The sequence below is a fragment of the Adiantum capillus-veneris genome, chromosome 21 (genome assembly GCF_014529385.1).
Source record: "Adiantum capillus-veneris isolate H3 chromosome 21, ASM1452938v2, whole genome shotgun sequence".
Classification (NCBI taxonomy): Eukaryota; Viridiplantae; Streptophyta; class Polypodiopsida; order Polypodiales; family Pteridaceae; genus Adiantum; species Adiantum capillus-veneris.
In genome coordinates, this window is record NC_140951.1 from 29,088,891 (window position 1) to 29,109,131 (window position 20,241).

At 45.0% G+C, this 20,241-nt stretch overlaps 1 protein-coding gene across 2 annotated transcripts; it reads right to left on the minus strand.

The window, feature by feature from the left end:
- Positions 1–414: 414 nt before the first annotated feature.
- On the minus strand, positions 415–19,122 carry AQI (Peptidase M20/M25/M40 family protein). 2 transcript variants are annotated; one of them, XM_086493301.1, is made up of 5 exons: positions 18,207–19,122; positions 17,994–18,131; positions 6,437–6,496; positions 813–1,052; positions 415–734 (listed from the first exon to the last, which is right to left on the minus strand). In XM_086493301.1, the coding sequence occupies exons 1-5, from the start codon at positions 19,047–19,049 to the stop codon at positions 612–614; spliced, it is 1,404 nt and encodes a 467-aa protein (XP_086349427.1). In that variant the 5' UTR covers positions 19,050–19,122; the 3' UTR covers positions 415–611. The 2 variants fall into 2 exon arrangements, with proteins under 2 accessions (XP_086349427.1, XP_086349428.1); XM_086493302.1 differs by lacking the exon at positions 6,437–6,496 and having other exon boundaries at positions 18,207–19,117.
- Between the last annotated feature and the right edge of the window lie 1,119 nt (positions 19,123–20,241).

The following is a 20,241-nucleotide window of genomic DNA, read 5'->3' on the forward strand; positions in this document are numbered from 1 at the left end:
ATGTCAATGATGATGTGGACCTTACTGTTTTCACTCCTCCTTATTTTCCTATTTCTAGATGCCTAAAAGAGTTTTGGGTCCTGAAGAGAAATCTCTGATTGTTTTACAATCCAACCAACTACTTAATCTTTTAAATAACATTGTGGGTAAGTCCACATTCCATCAACGTGCCTGCCATTCTTCCATTGATCAACGTAGCATCGAAAGAGTTGCATTTGCATTAGGCAATTGTCTTGAGCAAAAGTGAGGAATTCAGCTAATCAACATGAAGACTGCATAAAACACAGACAGTTATAGATTGAGCAAAGATGTGTGTGCCTGGGGTGTGTGAGTGCGTGCATGCGTGTGGGTTGAGAGAGAGAGAGAGAGAGAGAGAGAGAGAGAGAGAGAGAGAGAGAGAGAGAGAGAGAGAGAGAGCGCATCAACACATCTATATATTCAAGTGAACCTCAAAATACATGCCTCATCATGCCCACCTTATGTGGCAGTTCAAATGTCCCAATAAACATGTCATAAAATGATTGTACTATACACTTTTTGTAGAGAACAAAATCTTTTACCACAAGTTCATTTCTGCCAAGCACTTCAAACTCAATGCATAGTCCTGCAGCTCACAATTCAGCTCGAGAGTTCACGTCCACAGCCTCATGCTCATTATTATCAAATGACAGAAATGACTTGATAATGTGCACATAAACCTGAATTCCCTTCAAGTACTCTTCCTTATTAAGAAACTGCCATGTGCAAAGAAGAAGATTAGTTCAAAAAACTGAATGGCATGGGGACTTTATTATAATCCAATCAAAAGGTACCTCGTTGTGATCATGCAGTAGAATAGGTGTATTGGCCATCGGCGAGAACCCAAAGGCAGGGATACCTTGCGCTCTTATATACCGACAATCTGTGGCAGCCGGAAAGATCTCTGGCTTTCCAAGTTCGCCTCCCGCTTCAGATATAGCTTCTTGGAGTAGCATCCACCAAGGGTTCGATTCATCTGCCTTTGTTATAAGAGGAAGCCCATGTTTGCTTGACAAGGGCTCCTTTTGCTTGAACTGCAACAATATAACAGTGTGAGTGCCTACAGCTTCCTCCTTATAAAATGAAGTTGTGAGAAGATCCCGGAACAAACAGAATAAGAGACTCTTGGTCCCATACTTTTACTTGCTTTTGACAAGTTGCTTTTAAGCAACGAAGAGCTATAAAAGAAGGGCCAGTGTGCAGTTTGGAAAGTGAGAGTTGATCTGAAGTCTGTGAGTAATGGCAACCGTTGTAACCGCATTTGAACGTAAAAACTGACCGCCAAGGGTGCCTACCTTAGGGGCCATCCCTTCTTAGAGGGGAACAACACCCCTCTCACTTTCTATGCAGGTGAATATATTTTGTATTAAAATTGTTCCAATTTTGTTCCAGATTGTGTGGTTTCTAGTTAATTTAGTTCTTCACCACCAGCTCAGTAGTACCAGCCAGTTTCAGGTAGCTGCCCACAGATGTGTACTGCCCAGCTATGGTCAGTACAAGCATCATATGCAAAGAGGGTTGTGCTCTACTGTTTAAAGAGAAATACTTATATTACTTTTGGGAAATCTCAGGATGAGGGAAAACGCACAAAGAAGTTAACTAGTTTAGGTAAAATGCTGCACTCAGACCATGAAGAGTCGAGGCAGTGAACAATTAAAAGCAGTCAAAAAACAGCTCTAGGGTCTATTAAGAGATGTCCTGAATATAGAACGAGATGTGTAATGACTATCCAAGAGAGACCCGCAAGAGGTGAGAAGAAACGAGAAGAAACTCTGCGGCTGAAAAACATATCTTGAACTCCAAAATAGACCACAAAGCCAAATAACAGACCCAGCTGAAGAAGATGGTAGCATCCATAGAAGGGAAGGACCGCAGACCAAACAGCTAGAACCACCTCCCAAATGGGAGAGAAGGGAATCTGACACGAAGGCTACTGGAAATGCGTAAACGCAATGCCCGAGAGGAAGGACATAACGAAAGAAAATGTGCATGAGTCTCCTCCACACGTCAACAACATAGGCATCGTCCATCTGACATTTTGCGTTTCGCAAGCACACCTATTAGAAGCACGCCAACAAGGAATCGCCATAGAAACAAACACTCTTCAGAGGAAGATGACTTCTCCATATGCGTGTGAGGTATTTGTGCCACCAAGCATCAATTTTATGCATATACCACAAACATTTGCATACCTCCAATACCCAAGAATGTGATTGTAACTTGGCATATACGCATACCCCTGTGGGCACACATGTGTATGCATGTATATATGTGCTCGGCATGCAGGAGCATATCATTGGACACTAATAAAAGACAAATCCCCAATTGAGCTGAGGATACAGTAGCAAAAGATCACACCTTCCATTTGATGTAGTGAACGACCTATAAGACCTCGACCACTAATCCGAGGGCTCTTAGAAAAAAAGATCCTGGTTTCAATTAAAAAAAGAAAAACTCTTCTCGTGGTGTGCAAGGAGATGAGAAAGCAAAAAATCTAGCAATCATCTATTAAAAAGTTTAAATTCCTGTCTGGTGGTGGCTCCAATATCTCCCAGGAGCAGGAGTAGATTAGGGAGTGAAGGTTGTTTTGTAGATGTGCCTGGCCGTATCTGAGGTAGACGTACCTTTCTCGGCGATGCACTCCACGGTGTTGCCCACCTGGTAAGCTAGCATGAGGCCCCCGGGAACAGGGGTCCCTGGGAAGTTCCTGGGATCAGAGTCTCTAGACTTTTGCAGTTCTGCTAGTGTCTGGTGGTGGCTCCAATATCTCCCAGGAGCAGATTAGGGAGTAAGGGCTGTTTTGTAGCTGTGCCCCGCCGTATCTGAGGTAGACGTACCTTTCTCGACGATGCACTCCACGGTGTTGCCCACCTCGTAAGCTAGCATGAGGCCCCAGGGAAGTTCCCAGGATTAGAGACTCTAGAGTTGTACAGTTTTGTTACTAAATATGTGTCCCAGGTCACTTTTAGTGAGTTTACATATTTATTAGCATTATAAGGCCATTTATCAAGATCGTGGGATTTCTGAGTGGATAGGGCAATTCTAGCAATTCCCTATATATGCGCCCCATGGTTACCAGGAACGGGAAACCGGAACGGGAACGCAGAACAAAATGCCATTCCCTGTTACGGGTACTCACGTTTGAAACACGGAACAGGGATTCGGAACGGGAACTTGGAATGGGAACGGGGAACGGGGACCTGAAAACGGCCATTCCCTGTTACTATGATGCGCCCCCCCCCACCCCCTACTTTTTGCCATGTTGTTAAGTGTAGAGTTCCCAACGTTTTGGGCACACACTCACTCTCTAGCGTTTTCCTCTTGCTAGCATTTTCTGTACTCTCTCTGATAGAAGTCTTGATGTACTAGGATCACATTTCTGACTGATTTAGCCATCACACCCAGATCTCTAGCAGATGTCTAGATCCAGTAAATTCATCAGATTAATCATTAGACAAAATGTTGCGAGACACTTCATCTCATTTACTCCAACAATACACGCATGAAAGAGCACATGTAAGAAATTCAATCTAGGAATTCCAATTTCAACGTACATCTTTTCATAAAGTCATTCCGTAGAATACTGTCAGCCTGTCAGTATCCCTAAAATCTCATTGGAGAAATTAGTAAGTTTATTCCATCTAAATAATCTGTGACAAAGTACTTGAGTGGCTTCCCTCTTCTGTAGCATGCACCGCACCAAATTCAAACCCGACGTGCACTTGAGGAATAGACGTTGCCTCAAGGTACAACTCTGTTATTGAGGAGAATCTGCAGAGTCCTCCTCCTTCATCCACTTCCCATCAAAAGCCGGAAAGTTCCTGTCCTTGAATAAATTATTGATGGACCTAGCTTACCCTCATGTTCTTTTTCTTGTGCCCTAGAACCTGATGGTTGCTGCTATGCCTCCCTTCCCATCGGCACATCATTCTGAATCTTCGGAACTCCGTGACGAACCATCATGTGTTTCCTTTAATTCTTTCTTTGGACACTTCGCAAAGCGGTGCATGTGTTCACCACAGCCGTAACACTTGCCCTCTTTGAAGTACTCAACATGCTGCTCTTCTATCAATTTGGGCTGCCTCGTGGATTTCTTTTGCTTCTTGCCCCTTTCCCGTTGAGTTGGACATTGACTTGTCCATTGGGTAAGTCAAGGTGCCTGAATGCATGGAAAATCCATCCTTTGCATGTCCCATGAGCTGAATGCTCTTTAACTTTTGCTTTAAACAGTACCAGGCATATTGTTTCCCCTGAGGCTATTCGCAAATGGCCATCTTTTCGGGAATCGACATGGTGTGAGGAGCTTCTTGGGCTGGTGTTCTTAATATTGCAGGAATTTTGTGGAGATTTCTTCATCGTTGCATGCCCTTGGAAAGGTGTACCATTGACTTGGGGAGCTATGCAAGTTGCGATATTTGAGCAACTTAACGAAAAGTTGACCATATAAAGTGTTATGATCCTTTTGGACTTGTGGAAATTTTTTGAGGTCTACAACGATGCATGTGCTAGCAATTGGGAGCGGTCTTGATCCACAAAGGCTACGTGGTAGCTTATGAGAGTCCAATGGTACTGAAGTTAGAAAGGGTTGGACAAATTTATGAGAAAGAACTTTAGCCGTGATACGTGCTTTGAATCATTGGAAGCATAATTTGCTCAATACAGACTTTACAATGTGCATAGATCATCAAAGTCTTAAATATTTCTTTTCATTGCCAAAGTTGTCAAAAAAAGAGATGAGATGGGCGTGTAAAGAGTTTGACATCTCTCTAGATTTGTCAAGTTGATCCTGGCATCTCCCAGGGACAAGTGATACGGAGAGAGGGCTGTTGTATTGCGTTGCTCGGGTGTGAGAGGTAGTGTTCTCATATGGGTCATTTCTAGATGTGTATAGCCCGGGGTTTTGGCTCTATCCATGGCCATGTGGTCTGCTGCTAGCTAGAGGCATTTAATTCCCTGCAGATATTTTCCCTCCATGTTCTCTATTCCACGCTCTTAACATTATTCTCAATTTTCCCTGGTCGTGGCGTCTAGAGGTTGGGTTGGGCAGCCTTGGAGGGATCTATATAGATGCGGGTAGCCCTTGCGTTTTTAGGCAGCTTGACACTCTTATCAGGTCTAGGCTTTGGGGCAGCACCACCATTCTGGTGATGGGCAGCATGTTGCAGTTCCCTGCATTTTTCTCCCCAAAGTAGCCATTAAGAGGTGCTTGGATCTTGCGCAAGCCCTGGAGAGGAGAGGCTCCATGATCTCTAGAGGACAGCCCAAGCAACATACCGAGGCAACCTTAAGCCATGTCTTTCTCCCTACAGGTCCATTCTCTTGCCAAGATAAGATACATTGGAGCCTTGTTTTCACAACAAGATAGGCCGAGTTAGAGGCTCGTGTGCAAGAATAGATCGCAGCAGCAGTAGCAGTCTTTTGCGCCAGGGGTCTATCCATCGAGGGCATGTCACATCTATGGCGAACCACCCTTGGGCACTTGTATATGTATCTTGTTATCAGCATGAAGAGCCTTCTCTCTCTCTCTCTCTCTCTCTCTCTCTCTCTCTCTCTCTCTCTCTCATTGGATTAGATTCACAAGGATTGTATCAGTTTGGTCTCATAAGTCATTTTGGCCTTTTGAAGACGTTTAATATAGCATTTGACTTCATCTCTCTCTCTCTCTCTCTCTCTCTCTCTCTCTCTCTCTCTCTCTCTCTCTCACGCGCGCATTTTTTATTCCTGTCTAGTAGAAGATACAATATCTCCCGCCTGAGACCCATTGGGTGCTCAGTCCCAAGAGGAGGTTTGCTCACGGTTGCAGACGAAATCATCACTCGATTCACCCTTTTTTGTTGAACGTTGGACATCTCTCTCTCTCTCTCTCTCTCTCTCTCTCTCTCTCTCTCCCCTTGAACTTCAAGAACATGGAGACATAGATACACCGGTAATAGTTATATATCAGGGTGCTTGCCCCCGTGTAGGTGTAGGTGACCGGCTCGGTCGGTCACGCGCTTTTTTTGGGGGGGCAGCACTTAATTTACCATATGTACAGCAGCTCGCATGGACGCTTCATGTGCGTGCTTGCAGGCGTAGCGGTAGAGCATCAGCCTCTCGTCGCCTGGGTGTTGAGAATCGAGATCGAACCGTGTGAGCACCGCGTTGACCTGCATTTTAATCAATCCGCTATTCTCCGCTCAGCTTGACTGGCAACCAGCTCTCAACTGCTTGCCACGAGGGCAAGCAGCCCGATATGTAGCCACAGCCAGATACACCTCAGGTAAAATCACAAAATTTCGCTTACTAGTCTTGCTTGGTTGGCCATGACATAGAAATTTTGTTGATGCGGTTTAGTATTGATGTTTTGTTGCGAATCAGGAACAATATCATATAGTAGATTGCAGTGTAGAGAAATGGAAAAATTAATTGGGTTACTGACCTGGTAATCAAGTAGGTGTCTTGTTCGAGTGTGCAAAGCAAAGAGCATTGTTTTGCCATGCTACAAGAAAGCCATGTGACCAATTAAACTTTTCATCGTGCAATGAGGAAATGACACAAACTCTAGACCATATAGTGTACGTTATACAAAAGCGCCATACAAAAGTATAGTAAAGAGTCAGCATTGTGAATTATAAGGAATGGGAGTCGTGCCCTGCCCCGTAGTCTGGTTGTGCGGTTCAAGCAAACATACACATGGCGATTTGAATGCAGATAACGAACCTTTATGACTTATTGACATAGAGTTTTGTTTGTCACTTTGTAGGCTCCCATTGAAATTTGCAAATCTTGTCATGAATGTAGTTTAAGTCAGTTGCATAGCAGCTATGGTACGGGACAGGACGTTTAATACGCGGTGTACAACTAGACGTATTTTTGAGAATCAAAAATAAAATACGTCAACTTTTTTAGATATGATACTTTAATAAGAACAAATGAAGCGGTTCATGGACCTCCTCAATGACTCTTCAATATGTAGCCATAGCATACATAAACAAGCACCATGAAGCTCTAAAACACAATTGATCAATTAACATACGTTTTGAGCAAAAAAACGTTAGAATAGAAAACGTTATGAAACGTATTGTACATTTCAATACAGGACGTCGTGTATTCTAAATAAAATACGCGTATTTTAGCTGCTATGGTCAGTTGTGGCACAAAGGGCAAGAGATCAACGTTAGTAAATAAATGCAAAGGAGTTAAATACGACGGAAGCTACGTTCTATCCCTCTATATCTCTCTATGTTGCCTTGTCTATAGTATGGAGCCTGTCGGTTTGTTTGTCAAAGGAAAGTTATTTGTTGTAATAATTAATTGCCCAAAAGTCAAGAATCCGCTTCAATAATCTCCAAGGTGCAAAGCAATGAAAGTCTCTAAATTGGGCATCTAAAAAGCAAGCTTTTGCGATAGGATGTACCTTCAAGGACCAGTGACAACCTTCACAACAACCGACGGGCTCTTATTGGCTAGGCTAGAGGGTGTCAAAAATTGCTTGCGAGTCAAGCCATGGAAGAAGGGAGCCAACTTGCAGAGCCCGGTCGAGGGGCCTAAAACCTAAGAAGAACTAGCAGCAAAAGAAGTTTTACCAACTTGCAAAGTCTTGCCGAGTGGCCTGCTTTTAAAGAAGAGTTCACACCAATTTACAGGACCCCGTCCGATGGGACCCAAGTGTCTTGTCACGTGACACATCCAACCCTATGTGTCCGTGGACAAGCTACAGCACGACAGGGGTTCAGTCAGTCCAGTCAGTCTAGATTAGAAGTGATATGGCACTTTTGTGAGTCTATTCATAGACCGTGCATGCCCAGTCACTTAGTGTCGATGCATATCCTCTAGTTGCACACAGCATGATCATAAGCATTCCCATCAGAATCCATCAGAATCCTTCAGGGGAATTTTCCAGTGCATTTAGCCTATTTTACCTATTTTTGACATTTTTCACTTATTATTTTTAAGTGACTTGTTGGAAAGTAGGTAGGGCAAATTGAGTAAGTTTGTATATAAGCAAACCTAGACTAGCACTAATTGGCAGAAGAGGTAGCAGGAGCACACGCTCAACAGGCAACTTCTCAGCAGAACTCCCCCAAGAGACCTAGTGTTTTTGGAGCAGATCCAGTACCTAGCGTTTTCAACACCAGATCAGCCAGTGATTTGCACTTGCAAATTCCGGCGACAACAGAACATTAGACCAGCCTAGCGTTTTGCATTTGCAAGAAAAACGGCGACAGATTCCATATTTTCAGCCCTAGCGTCTTTGCATTTGCATCCAACCCTAGCGTTTTGCAAATTTTCCGCGACGGAAACTCAAGGAACATCAACATTTTCAGTTTTCAGCCTTTAGACTTCGCAGAAGAACCCCCGAACCTCGCAGATCTCACCTTCCCGCACCAGATCCTCGCCGCACGGTCAGTTTCCGCAAGGTTTACAGTTTCAGCCCGGAAAATGCAGATTTCAGCATCTGCGTTTTCAGTGCGTCGTTGTCGCATCGTCGTCATCGACATAGAGTCAGAATTCAGCAGATAAAGATTTGCAGATTTCAGCCCTTAGCGTTTTCAGATTTCAGCCCGTCTCGTCGTCGTCCTCATCGTCGTCGACATCGTCGGTGGCAAGTCCAAGCATTGTAGAGATTTGTGCAATCAATAGTAGACCACTCTCGCCGACGAGAGTGGGGCCTTCGGAGGAGGGTTTTACAACGTCTCCGGTGTCATATTCTTTTCTCTCTATCTCTCAGTCTCATACACTTGCACGCACAGTGTCCATTCACTTTGTTTCTGATCATAGCACTCTCTCATTAAGAACGGAAGGCTCTACCTTCCATAAGAACAAAAGGAACCTTGAGCACAGTTCGGAGCACTCATCTTGAGCAAAGTTCAAACATTCATTCCGTTGCACCTAACATGTCTAGAGCTAAATAAAACAAACCAAGACACACACAACGAATTCAACTGATGAAGTGGCACCAGCTGTATTGATGTCCTGCAATTTGCGCTGATGTGCTGACGTGGCACCTGTACGGATTTTCGTGCTTTATGTTGATGACATGGGAGCTGTACGGAATTTCGTGAAACGCGCTGGCTCATTTGCACTGTGCTTTTGGGCCAGATGCTTTTAGAACTTGAAGCTTTTCATGTAATTGCTTAGGCCACTTGGGCCACTATGGCCTTCAAGTGGGAGATTGTAAGGGTGCAGGCCATATTGGCCAGGCGTCGGGCACTAACCTTATTCATTTACATAACATAAAAGAATAAGGGGCTGTGGATATATTTTTTCCATACAGAGCTCCACCACACCTCGTGTCCTACTACATTGCACTCTGCACTCGCACTCGCACGCACGCGCTTCCGCAATCGTGCCTCACACTGCCCACTACGGCCAAAATCAGCCCCAAAAGAGTGAAAAACACAGAAAAAACGACAAATTGTCTCTTTCCGTCGCAAAAAATCAGCACTATCAGCTCGCACAAATCGCCGATCCAATTCGAGAGCATGCCGTGGCTCTGATACTATGTCAAAGGTGCAACGGAAAAGGGTGAATCCGATGAGAAACTCGTCTGCAACCGCGAGCAAAATACCTCTCCGTGATGACAGGCAGCCAATAGATCTCGTATCTATCGCAATGGATCTCCTCGACGTCAAGGTCCTAGCACGTACCGCCCACCGAACGGGCACAAGCACACACCATGGGATGTGGCACACCGCAATGGAAGTGCACATGCTGTGGAAGGCGAGCACTAGCAAGGGAGAGAGATAGCGCTAGCAGAAAATGCCAGTAAGAGAGATCGATGGTGCCACCAAAAACGCTAGAGAGAAAAGATGCACAATCTGCAAAACGCGAGAGAGAGAGAGAGAGAGAGAGAGAGAGAGAGAGAGAGAGAGATTTGATTTGGTATTAACGTCTGCGGGGGGCCAGAAATGACCCATGGGACCTCAAAGTGATACATAGTCTCCCCTCACGGGGGTGTATGGTGTGGTGTGTGTGTGTGTGTTATTCTCTTTTTGTGTTCCTATGAGTGTCTTTTGATGCTCAAGTATGCGGGTGAGGTATGTGCCGAGAGCTGTAGGGGAGGGGTCTGTCTTGGATAATAGGTCCGCAAAGGTAGAGCAACTGCTTAGAAGTGGTTGAAAGTTAGCCCGGATGTGAGCGTATTCTGGGCATTCCAAATTCCAATGTCACATGTGCTTCATCTTTGGGAGCTTGCATTGTACATGATGTGCATATCCGTTTAGAAGCATCAATTTTCAGCCAGCCCTCTGTTTCTATTTTGAGCATATGTGACCTTGTGCGCATCAAAGAGATGGCTCTTCGTGCCATGTGGGGCATGGGTGTTCGTATGTGGGCCTGAGCTTCCATTGGGTTTGTGCTATAGCCTTCCCAATACTTTGTGTTGACATGCTTGCAATAGTATTCAAATTTCGAGCAGTGTTGCGTTGTCTTCCACTTGGTGTCAAGGTTATTTAGTAATGCAATTTCAAAATTCAGCATGTGTTCTCCCTCCTTGCCCTCCTCAATAAGCATGTCCACATATGCCTCTACATTCCATTTAGCGAACCATTTCTTAATGTCCTGTATGAGGCTCGATGACAGAAATTTGCTTTTTTTTGTCTTTTGCGGCGCACATCCCGTTTCCCATGCAATGCGGGGGATTCGAGTAGTAGGCATCGCTTTGACCTTCATGATATACGTGTACATTTTTTGCAATGCTTTCATTTCTAGTGGTCTTTGGCCTGTCTCCAAGAGTAGCACAGAGTATGGTGTCGTCTTTTTGACCCCCATGTGTCGACATATAAATTTTTTCTGAATTTTTTCAATTTCATTCCATGTGTGGGTTGAAATGCTTGCTCCCCATATTTCCACTCCGTAGAGGATGGCTTGCACTACGCATGTCTCAAAAATGGTCGCTTTTATCTCCCATCTTTTTATGCTCCTTTGTGTGCACATGTTTTCAAATTGATAGTACTTGGCATGGCCGATGTCAATTCTATTATGTGCGCATTGTCCCCAAGCATAGTTGCACGGGATGTCAATCCCCAAGTACTTGAAACTGTCGACTTTCTCAATTTGTTTCCCTTGATACATGAGGGGGGCGCGGATATCCATCTTACGAGTCTTTACAATCATGAACTTTGTTTTGTCTACATTGATTGATAGACCCACATTTTCACAAAAAGCATGTAACGCATCGACCAATTTCTGTAGAGCTGTAATGTCATGGGCGAAAAGAGCCACATCGTCTGCATAGATGAGCATGAGAAGTGTAAACATCCCGATGGCTGGTTCATCCCCTTCTAGTTGAGGGAGGAAGCTTTCTATTTGATCAATGCACAATCCAAAAAGAGTAGGGGAGAGAGGGCATCCTTGTTTGACCCTCATGTTGCTTGAGAAAGCTTTGGACAGCCCTTCGTGCGTTTTTAGTGAACATATGACTCTGTCATAGGGACGTGCTACCGCACTCTTGAGATGCATCGGTACTTTTATGCATTCCATCCTTTTCCATATACCCATTCTCGGGACCGTGTCAAAGGCTTTGGTGAAATCTACAAAGCAACAGTATAATGTTTTTCCCTTTAGCCGACTCTCTTCCATTAATACCCTGAGTGAAACAAGGTGATCAATGGTGCTATGTTTTGGTCGAAAACCTGCTTGTTCTTTTGCTCGTTTTCCATTTGTCTCTGCCCATGTGCTTATGCTTTGTCTAAGATGCTTCCCAAAAGCTTTGCAATGCAAGATCCAACCATAATGGTACGGTAGTTGGTAGGCTGATTTACATCCCCTTTTTTGTAAAGTGCTTTGATCCAGTTCTTTTGCCAATCTTCGGGTAGCCCTTGAACAATGGCTTGGTTTAGCATTCTATGTATCCACTCTCTGGCTCTCATACCTTACCATTTAAGCATTTCTGAGTTCAAGTGTAGTATGTCCGGAGCTTTCCCATTTGCAAGTTTCTGTATGCCTTTTTTAACCGTTTCGGGATCAAAGTGGTCTTGGGCATGGAGATCGGTTTGCATGTGTGGCATTTCTTCCGCATTATTATGCACATATAGTTGTTCCACATACATGTACATGTCATCTGAGCTTATGTCCCCCATAATGTCATGTCTCCGTTCTTTTATTTTCAGCCATTCTTTTTTGGGATTTTTCTTGAAGTTGGCTATGGCTTGTGTCTCCGTGCGTAGCTCATAGTTTCTTCTTTTCCGCCTCTTGAGATTTGTGTAGTCTTTTGATAGAGTTTCCCATTCCGTGTTCGTCGTTGACAGTGCCCGCAATTGTTTTTTGACATACTTGCACTCTTCATCAAACCATGGGTTATGCGGTAGCCCTTTAACATGATTTCCTCGCCGATGCGTTTTTCCCATTGTTTGTTCCACGGCGTCACAGAGAGCTTGTTTGAAAATTGGCCATGTTTGTGCGATGTGTGATGGTATGGGTACATGAGCAAGTGCATTGTCTAGATGTTCTGCATACAGTCTTTTCTTGTCCACTTGCATTTTGTATGTCCATGATCGGGCATGGGACTGTTTTTGTGCTTTTTGAGTGGGAACTTGTAGCCTTACATGGATTGGGGTGTGGTCCGAATTGGGTGACCTCTTCCCAATTGTAAAATTACTTACAGTATGGGATGCCTCATATGCAATCAATACATAATCAATAACGGAGGTGTCATGAGATCCACCATTTGCATTTGCGCATGTGCTATGCGAGCATTCATGTCTCCAATAAGCATAATCATCCCTTCTTGTGCATAGGCATGGATATCGGCATACAGATCCTCGAAAGGGTAATTCTTCTCTACATTGAAGGCACCATAGAATGGTGACTCTCTATGGGGGATGTAGCACCCGGCAATGAACATAGGTTAGGTTTTGTGTCAAACTTGATCCATATGTACCGGTTATGGGCATCTGTCTTGCAAATTGTGATCATTTTTCTGAGTTCCTCTCGGTATATCACTGTGACTCCTCCTTGTCCCCTCATTTTTGTACATGGCATCCGTAGGGAGTGTGTGACATATCCTTCAATGTGTGGTATTCTACATGCATCGTGTTCCCATGTTTCCAATAAAAAGAGAATGTCGGCTTGTGGTAGGACTTCCGTTAATCCTTCTCCTTTATGCCACGGGAAGCCTCTGCAATTCCAACTTGTTACGTGTAATTCCGTGAACCCATGAGAGAGAGAGAGAGAGAGAGAGAGAGAGAGAGAGAGAGAGAGAGAGAGAGAGAGAGAGCCCAAATGTTGGATCTCTGCATTGAACAACATGCCATAAGTAAGGAGGGGGGGGCTGCCTATTTAGGCAAACTGGAAGTTTGCCTTACCCAGCCAGAAAACCCCACGATCTCAATAAATGGCTAAGAATGCTAATAAATATATAAACTTAATGAAGTGACCTGGGACACATATTTAGTAGCAAAACTGCAGAAGAATCGACTCTGCCCCCGAGAAACCCTAGGAACAGGAGTCTCGTTTCATGCCAGCCTACCGAGTGAGCAATACAGAGAAGTGCGCCGCCGTGTACAGGTACACCTACCTCAAGTACGGCCGGGCACAACCATAAAACAGCCCCCACTCCCTAATCTGCTCCTGAGAGATACCGGAGCTACCACCGCACACGTTTGGGGCCAGTGCTCTCTTGCAGTGGAACTCCGCCACTCCTTGTCTCGTGTGTCGTGTATCTCTATCAGTTCAGTCTTATTTGAAGCGCTTAAGGTTGTTCAGATCGTCCTTTTCCATTAGCACGTGGAGCCCGTCCCATTACAGACGTCACATGCACATCTAGCCCTATGTGCATGTGGACAAGCTGTAACTCCTATTTAGGACAGCCTAGGAAGTGTTACAGCACCCTTGTGAGCCTGTACGCAAGACGTGCGTGTCCAGGCACTGTAGAGTAGTTTCATACCCTTTGATTGCACATGAGCACGACCAATGTCTGCTAGGTGTAGGCACTGGGGAGTGTTCCCATGCAGCACCATTAGTACCAAGCCTAGGTAATAGCCGAATACGAAGCACCTCTTATTGATAGTTCATCAACTTATTAATAAGTGACATATTAGCATCATTTTATTAAGTCATAGGAACTCAATCCAGCACTACTCGACCCAGAATTTTGCACCTATATAGGAGAGTTTTTTGACCTAGTACACAACAGTTCACTCTTTTGATCATAACTTCTTTATCCGAACTCCGATTTGGATGATCTATAGTCTCAATTGAAGAGCACGACGCCCTCTACGCATTGATGTAAAAACAAAAAATTTAAGGGTTATGAAAGGCATTTCTGTAGTAGCATTTCCGAAGTGAACACGTTCAGGAAAGTTGACTCTCATCTCTTATTTTACATACAATGTCTTCTGGCACTCGCAAGGGTTCTTCTTCAACAAGGTCCACAACTATTGTAGAAAATGATCCAAAATCTCATAAGTGTGGAGATAGCAACACGATCACTCAACCAATGATATAGGAAACCATGATCATAGCATACTTGGTATCGTTGCAAGAGATCGTAAACAAACAAGGTGAAGACTTCCGGGCACTTGCAATGGAGAATGGCACGCTAAGGGTTCTTGTGGTTGAGAATGAGAATCTCAAGAGGATACTTGAGATGCAAACAACACGTTTGATGCAACTTGAAGAGGAAGTCAAGGAATGTAAACGCTCTCGTGGCCTTGAATGCTTTGAAGGAGCGCATGAGCAAAGTAGAGCATGACCATGTATTGAAAGAGGAGAAATTTGACACCATGAGCCGGGATGTATGCCACATGAAAAATGTATGCACAAACAAGTCATCGGCTGATGTATGTGGTAGCAATGTGGTTCCTAATTCCTCCCTTATGCAAGCTATGGCTCAAACAAAGAATGTTGAGAATGTGGATGTGGAGGAGTTGAAGGAACGGGAGCGACGTTCCAAACTTCCAAGAACAATGTTATTCGTGGAATTCCCGAAAAGAAGCTAGAGACGCCTCCTTCTCTTGCCATTGTTATCGAAGATTTCTTCAAAACCCACTTTGGCATGTCCGGAGTTATGGTCTATGGAGCACATAGAGTGGGTAAGCAAGGAGCTCCTCGTTCGGGAGGACGGCCAATTGTATGCACCATGCCGGATGAGACCAAACGAAAGATTATCCTTGATAATAGTTGGATCTACTTGAGGGATACAAAACGTTTTGTATGTGAAGATCACACTATTAAGCAACAAAATATGCATCGCAAGGCATATGAGGAAAAGAATAAGAAAAACAAGGAGATCTCTCACGAAGAAAATGTGTCCAAGGAGGAGGCAAGTCCCTTGAGCAAATAGAGATGCGCGACCTATCAGGCCGAGTTACAATTGAAAATATGCTTTTGGAATTGCAATGGATACCCATGGAATACGGGGGTTGGCATTGATGAACTAACAAGAAAAGCCGATGTTGTACTTCTTGTTGAAACTTGGGAGCATGATACACAAAGGATTAATGGCTTGGAGGATTACAATGTACATTCATTGATGTGGTCAAAGAATCTCAAGCTTGTCGGCGATACGCATTATCGCAGCCATTCGGCTTAGCTCCCATTACCTTCGATGCGAGACAGGGCGTTGGGGCAATGGAAAAGAGTCAAATTGATTGTGCACATTATACTCACTGCAAGTTCAAGAGTCTGAGTATCACACACTACTAGAGTGCTTAGCTTTTGGACACATCCGAACTTGCTTCTCTCACATTTTCAGCCATGACTTAGACCTACACGCTTTCCTCTCCCAGCCACATTGTGGGCTCTCCATTGCGACTCTCATCACCACAATTTTTTGGAGCATCGAGAGTCATTCATCAGCCATACACATACTACATCACATGTAACTTTGGTCCCATAGGTCATATTTGACCTCCGAGGACGATAATAAAATCTCTCTCTCTCTCTCTCTCTCTCTCTCTCTCTCTCTCTCACACACACACACACACACACACACACACACAACACAGAACCTTCACTCAAAGTATCTCTCTTCTCTCTCTCATCTCTACCATGAAGTAAAAAGAACCTTGAGTACACAATGAGCACTCATCCTCAGTTATCACCATAAATAACCTCCGCTGCACATTACACAAAATGTAGTTGAGAAACTGTTGGAAGTTTTGCAAAATAGACAGGCTCAGCTGAGGATGCCGCGAGAGTATGTCGCTGAGTTCATCGAGAAAGAAATACAAATACTTGGTGGAATCAAGAAGTGCCCATCTCGTTCTGTCTATTCCGAGGAGGACCGATTTGCTCCTCAAGAGGCAAACGACCAAAGCTCTGATACCGTTGTAATGGAAGGGTGGCTACCACTGTAACGAAGCGGCACCGCTGTAACGGAAGGACACCACGTGCCAACTGAAAAGAACAGACTAGAATAGACTTTTAGAACTTTCAATACAACTGAACACACACACACACACACAAGATCCATACGGTAGACATAGATAGCGGAGTTCCACTCTTAGATCACTAGCCCCAAAACCCTAGCGCCCCTTCCGGTATTTCTTTTATATTGCTTGACAAAAGGTACAACCACTCAGGAGCTCTGCCTCTGCTTCTGCACTCGCAAGAATGCCGGGGAGAGCCCCAAGGCTTGTATTTAAAGGCCCCAAAAGTAACAGATATGAAAAGTTGAGTCCCAAAGCATCCAATGTCAAAGGCTGATGCCCAAAGGGCTGCTCCGCAATTTCGGGCATGTCCGTACAATCCTACGCTTTGCGGCACAAAATCCGGAACGTCTGTTCCCATCTTGTCCACTCACTTCGGGTGCTTTAAAACAGGCCCCTTTCGGTGGAATTGCCATGTCATCACTTTGTGACACCTTCTACTCCGGACTCTACATTCATGGTCATCGTCACTGCCAGCTATCCAGTGTATCTATCCCTACGATCATCATGCTCTATGTGAGTCCTTCTCTGTAGATGCTATATGGGTACAAACCCCTCCAACAAGCAATGTCGTCTCAACCGGATGGGCAGCAAGTCAGCCCATGAAAACAGGCCCCTTTCAGTGGAATTGCCATGTCATCACTTTGTGACACCCTTCTGCTCCGGACTCTGCGTTCATGGTTATTGTCACTGCCAGCATATCCATTGTATCTATCCCTACGATCATCATGCTCTATGTGAGTCCTTCTCCGTAGATGCTACATGGGTACAAAACCCTCCAACAAGAGACTCCAATGTCGTCTCAACCGGATGGGCAGCAAGTAAACCCGTGAAAGCTCTCTCAAAGTCGCGGAACAAGGACCAAAACAAGCTGCAGTGCGAACTTCACGGCCAGACCAACTCCAAACCTATGTCGGAGCACCACCAACTCAAAGACCAGATCTCAGCTGAAAAACACAAATCCAAGACACCTCCCCATGACAAAGAGGAAGCAGATCTTGACCAGCACTCTCTCGATGCAAAAATGTAGAGAAATCAAAACGCAGCCTCAAGTTGCCCTACTGCCGGCTGAAAATTAGCCCTCCAAATGAGCCAATCCACAAGCCCTTGAGCACAAGCCGTCAGAAAGCCTACTGATGGATCCAAATGAGCGCCAACACCAACTCCAAGATCATGTCAACTCTTGAGCTTGGATACCGTGTTAGAAGTGGCAATCGAAGTGTTTGGAGAAGATTCCAACACATAAAGAAAGGAAGGTACGAGGTAAAGCTACTCCCTAGTACTTAGTCAAGTTCAAAAAGTACTCAGCCATGAAAGCAAAATCACCCTTGCCTCTCATATACTTTAGAGTGCACAATCATCCGCCAACCACAATTAAGTCGGCAACTCTTTCTTGTATCTCCAGGTATTTCAATTGCTCGACTGTTATGTGTGCCATAATCATGGAAATTTCCGTACACCGTACAAATGCCCATGTACATATGCTCTTTTCTACATGACTATATAATGGACAAAAAAACCATCCACCAGAGGACCCAAGCTTGCCTGGTGTCCCTGTAACTTTTAATGGCATTGAATAACATTCGACAAGAAACAAACATAGCGGCCGGGACATTAAAATACCTGATACGTCATGTTTCTAGATGCTGGTGCCCATTCTGTTCTTAGGCGGTCCTCAAGTCCTGATGGATCAGTAAATGGAGAGACTCTCATGTCAAATCCAGCTTCAGCTTCAGAAGGTTGAAGGTTCATCACAAAACCCTGTTAAAATGCAATCAAAACAATGAAGCTGGCGCGACTCCATTGACTCAAAAAGCTGGAAAAAATCCCACTTACGGTTGGAGTTGACGTCCCCGCTTTGAGATAAACTGGGTTCACAGAAACAACTTCCCCTTCAGCAGCCAACCCAGCCTTTACAAGATCGAATTGTGCCTTGCGGTACCGTCGTATAGATTCAAGGCTTATCATTAGGTTCTCCATGGCACTGTTGTCGAAAAGCTTTGAGCCATGACCTGGCGATCCTGTTGCTTTTATAATGAACCACCAGGGGGACCGTTCCGCATTGAAAACCCGGTAATGTGAAGCTGGGGATGCGAGACCTTCATCAAGTACAATCCCCAGATTGAGCTCCACAAAGAGCGGAGATGCCACAAATTTCTCCATGCCATCATGCCCACCGATCTCTTCATCAGGAACAAACGAGACATGGAGACTGCGCAGGGGTTGAAATCCAGAAGCCTTGAGCACACGGAGAGCTTCAAGGTATTGCATGCCAACACATTTCATGTCCTGAGAGCCACGGGCGAAAATATTGCCAGCGTCATCCATGTGGGCAGCAAAGGGGGAATGAACCCACTTGGGCTGCTCTGCGGGGACAACATCCGTATGTGAATTGAGGAGAACAGAGGGAAGATGAGGGTCGCGGCCAGTCCAGGTGAATAAAAGCAACGGCTTGCCCTCTACGTATTCGAGCACGCGAGACTGGAGGCCGATTGAGGAAGCTTGAGCGAGCAGAAGGCGTGTGGTAGCGGCATAATCAGGGGTTGGATGCACAGAAGCGAGGCGCAGGTACTCCCGGAAGCGCTCCAGCACAATCTCCTCGCCACCATCGCCTGCCGCAATGGGCGCTGCCACGGGCAGCAACGCCAGCAGCACCACTAGCACCACCACTCGAATCATCGTAAAAGATTCTCCCCTCGCGGTATCTGCGCAGGTTGTTATTACTTTCGTAAGAGCTGGGTCGCTATACGGCACGGGCACCTCAAATGGGGGGAAGCAAAATTTGTGGAAAGTGTCCCTCCTCACTATCTCACATTAGCATGGGAACGAGCCGGGGAAGCAAAACTCTATATGTGGAAACCTCCCTCCTCACTATCTCACACGGGCATTTTTCTCCACGAATTTACCAAGTGTCCCGAATTTACAAACCCGCATCGGACGGCCCGAATCACTTCAACCGTCGATCCCCTCCTGCCGCGCTGTGTGAGACAGTGTGGCCTCCCACTAATACTTTGAAAAGAGTGGGTATTAAGCTCTTTTCTTGGAAAGGCTTGTTTCTCCTTTGTTGTAGGAAAGTTCTATCCAATGAAATCCTTTCATGCCTAACCCCACTACCATTGGGTGCGACCTAGCTCTAAGCCTAGTAAGAGCTACCCACGTGGACAAAACGTTGAATGTGTGACGGTCCTTAGAGTGAGGAGCGCCCTCTGATCATGCTGATAGCATGAAGGCCGAGTGCCATTTGGACATGTAGGTCAAGGGAACACCAAAGGTGGACACATGGTGACTAGAGGCAACGGCCTAGAGGTCGGCATGTTTAACTATCCCCTACCCACGGAGGAGCTTGCCCAAAGCAACCTACTAGGCTTCATTGTCGTGCATAATGTGCCACCCTTTGTCGACATCCGAGGCACCTAGATTAGCAATGTGCTTGCGATTGTTGAGTCTCCACAAGGGACATGAGAAGGAAACAATGTATTGTCCTTAGCAAGCACCAAGCAAGGCCTCTCTCTAGATGCAATCTCCTATGCTTGCCATCTAGGAGCAAACATCTGCTTAATGGTTGGCATGGTTGCCACATGTGGCATCCTCACAAAGTCTCTCGGATTCAGAATCATAACAACTTCAATGAAGTTAAAGCTCAAGATAAGGCATGCTATTCTTATCCTATTGATGCTTCTATGACATATCCTCAAGCACATTTCACACGTCTCTGAAGCATGTGCAAGATATGGGTATGATTATAATTGTCCACCACTAGCTTCATATGGATATCCACCTAGCAAATATGTGTATCACCCTCGTTTCATTAGCATATATCCACCACCCTTGACAAGTATCCTCCACATAACCAAAGATATCTAGCATACTC

Bases quoted from the DNA above. Each gene is read 5' to 3' on its own strand.
- AQI (XM_086493301.1), bottom strand. From the start codon at position 19,049: ATGATTCGAGTGGTGGTGCTAGTGGTGCTGCTGGCGTTGCTGCCCGTG. The intron at 18,132-18,206 runs GTAAGTGGGATT...GCATTTTAACAG, and splicing joins CGGGGACGTCAACTCCAACC to GGTTTTGTGATGAACCTTCA. The intron at 1,053-6,436 runs GTCAGTAACCCA...ATATTGTTGCAG, and splicing joins GACACCTACTTGATTACCAG to TTCAAGCAAAAGGAGCCCTT.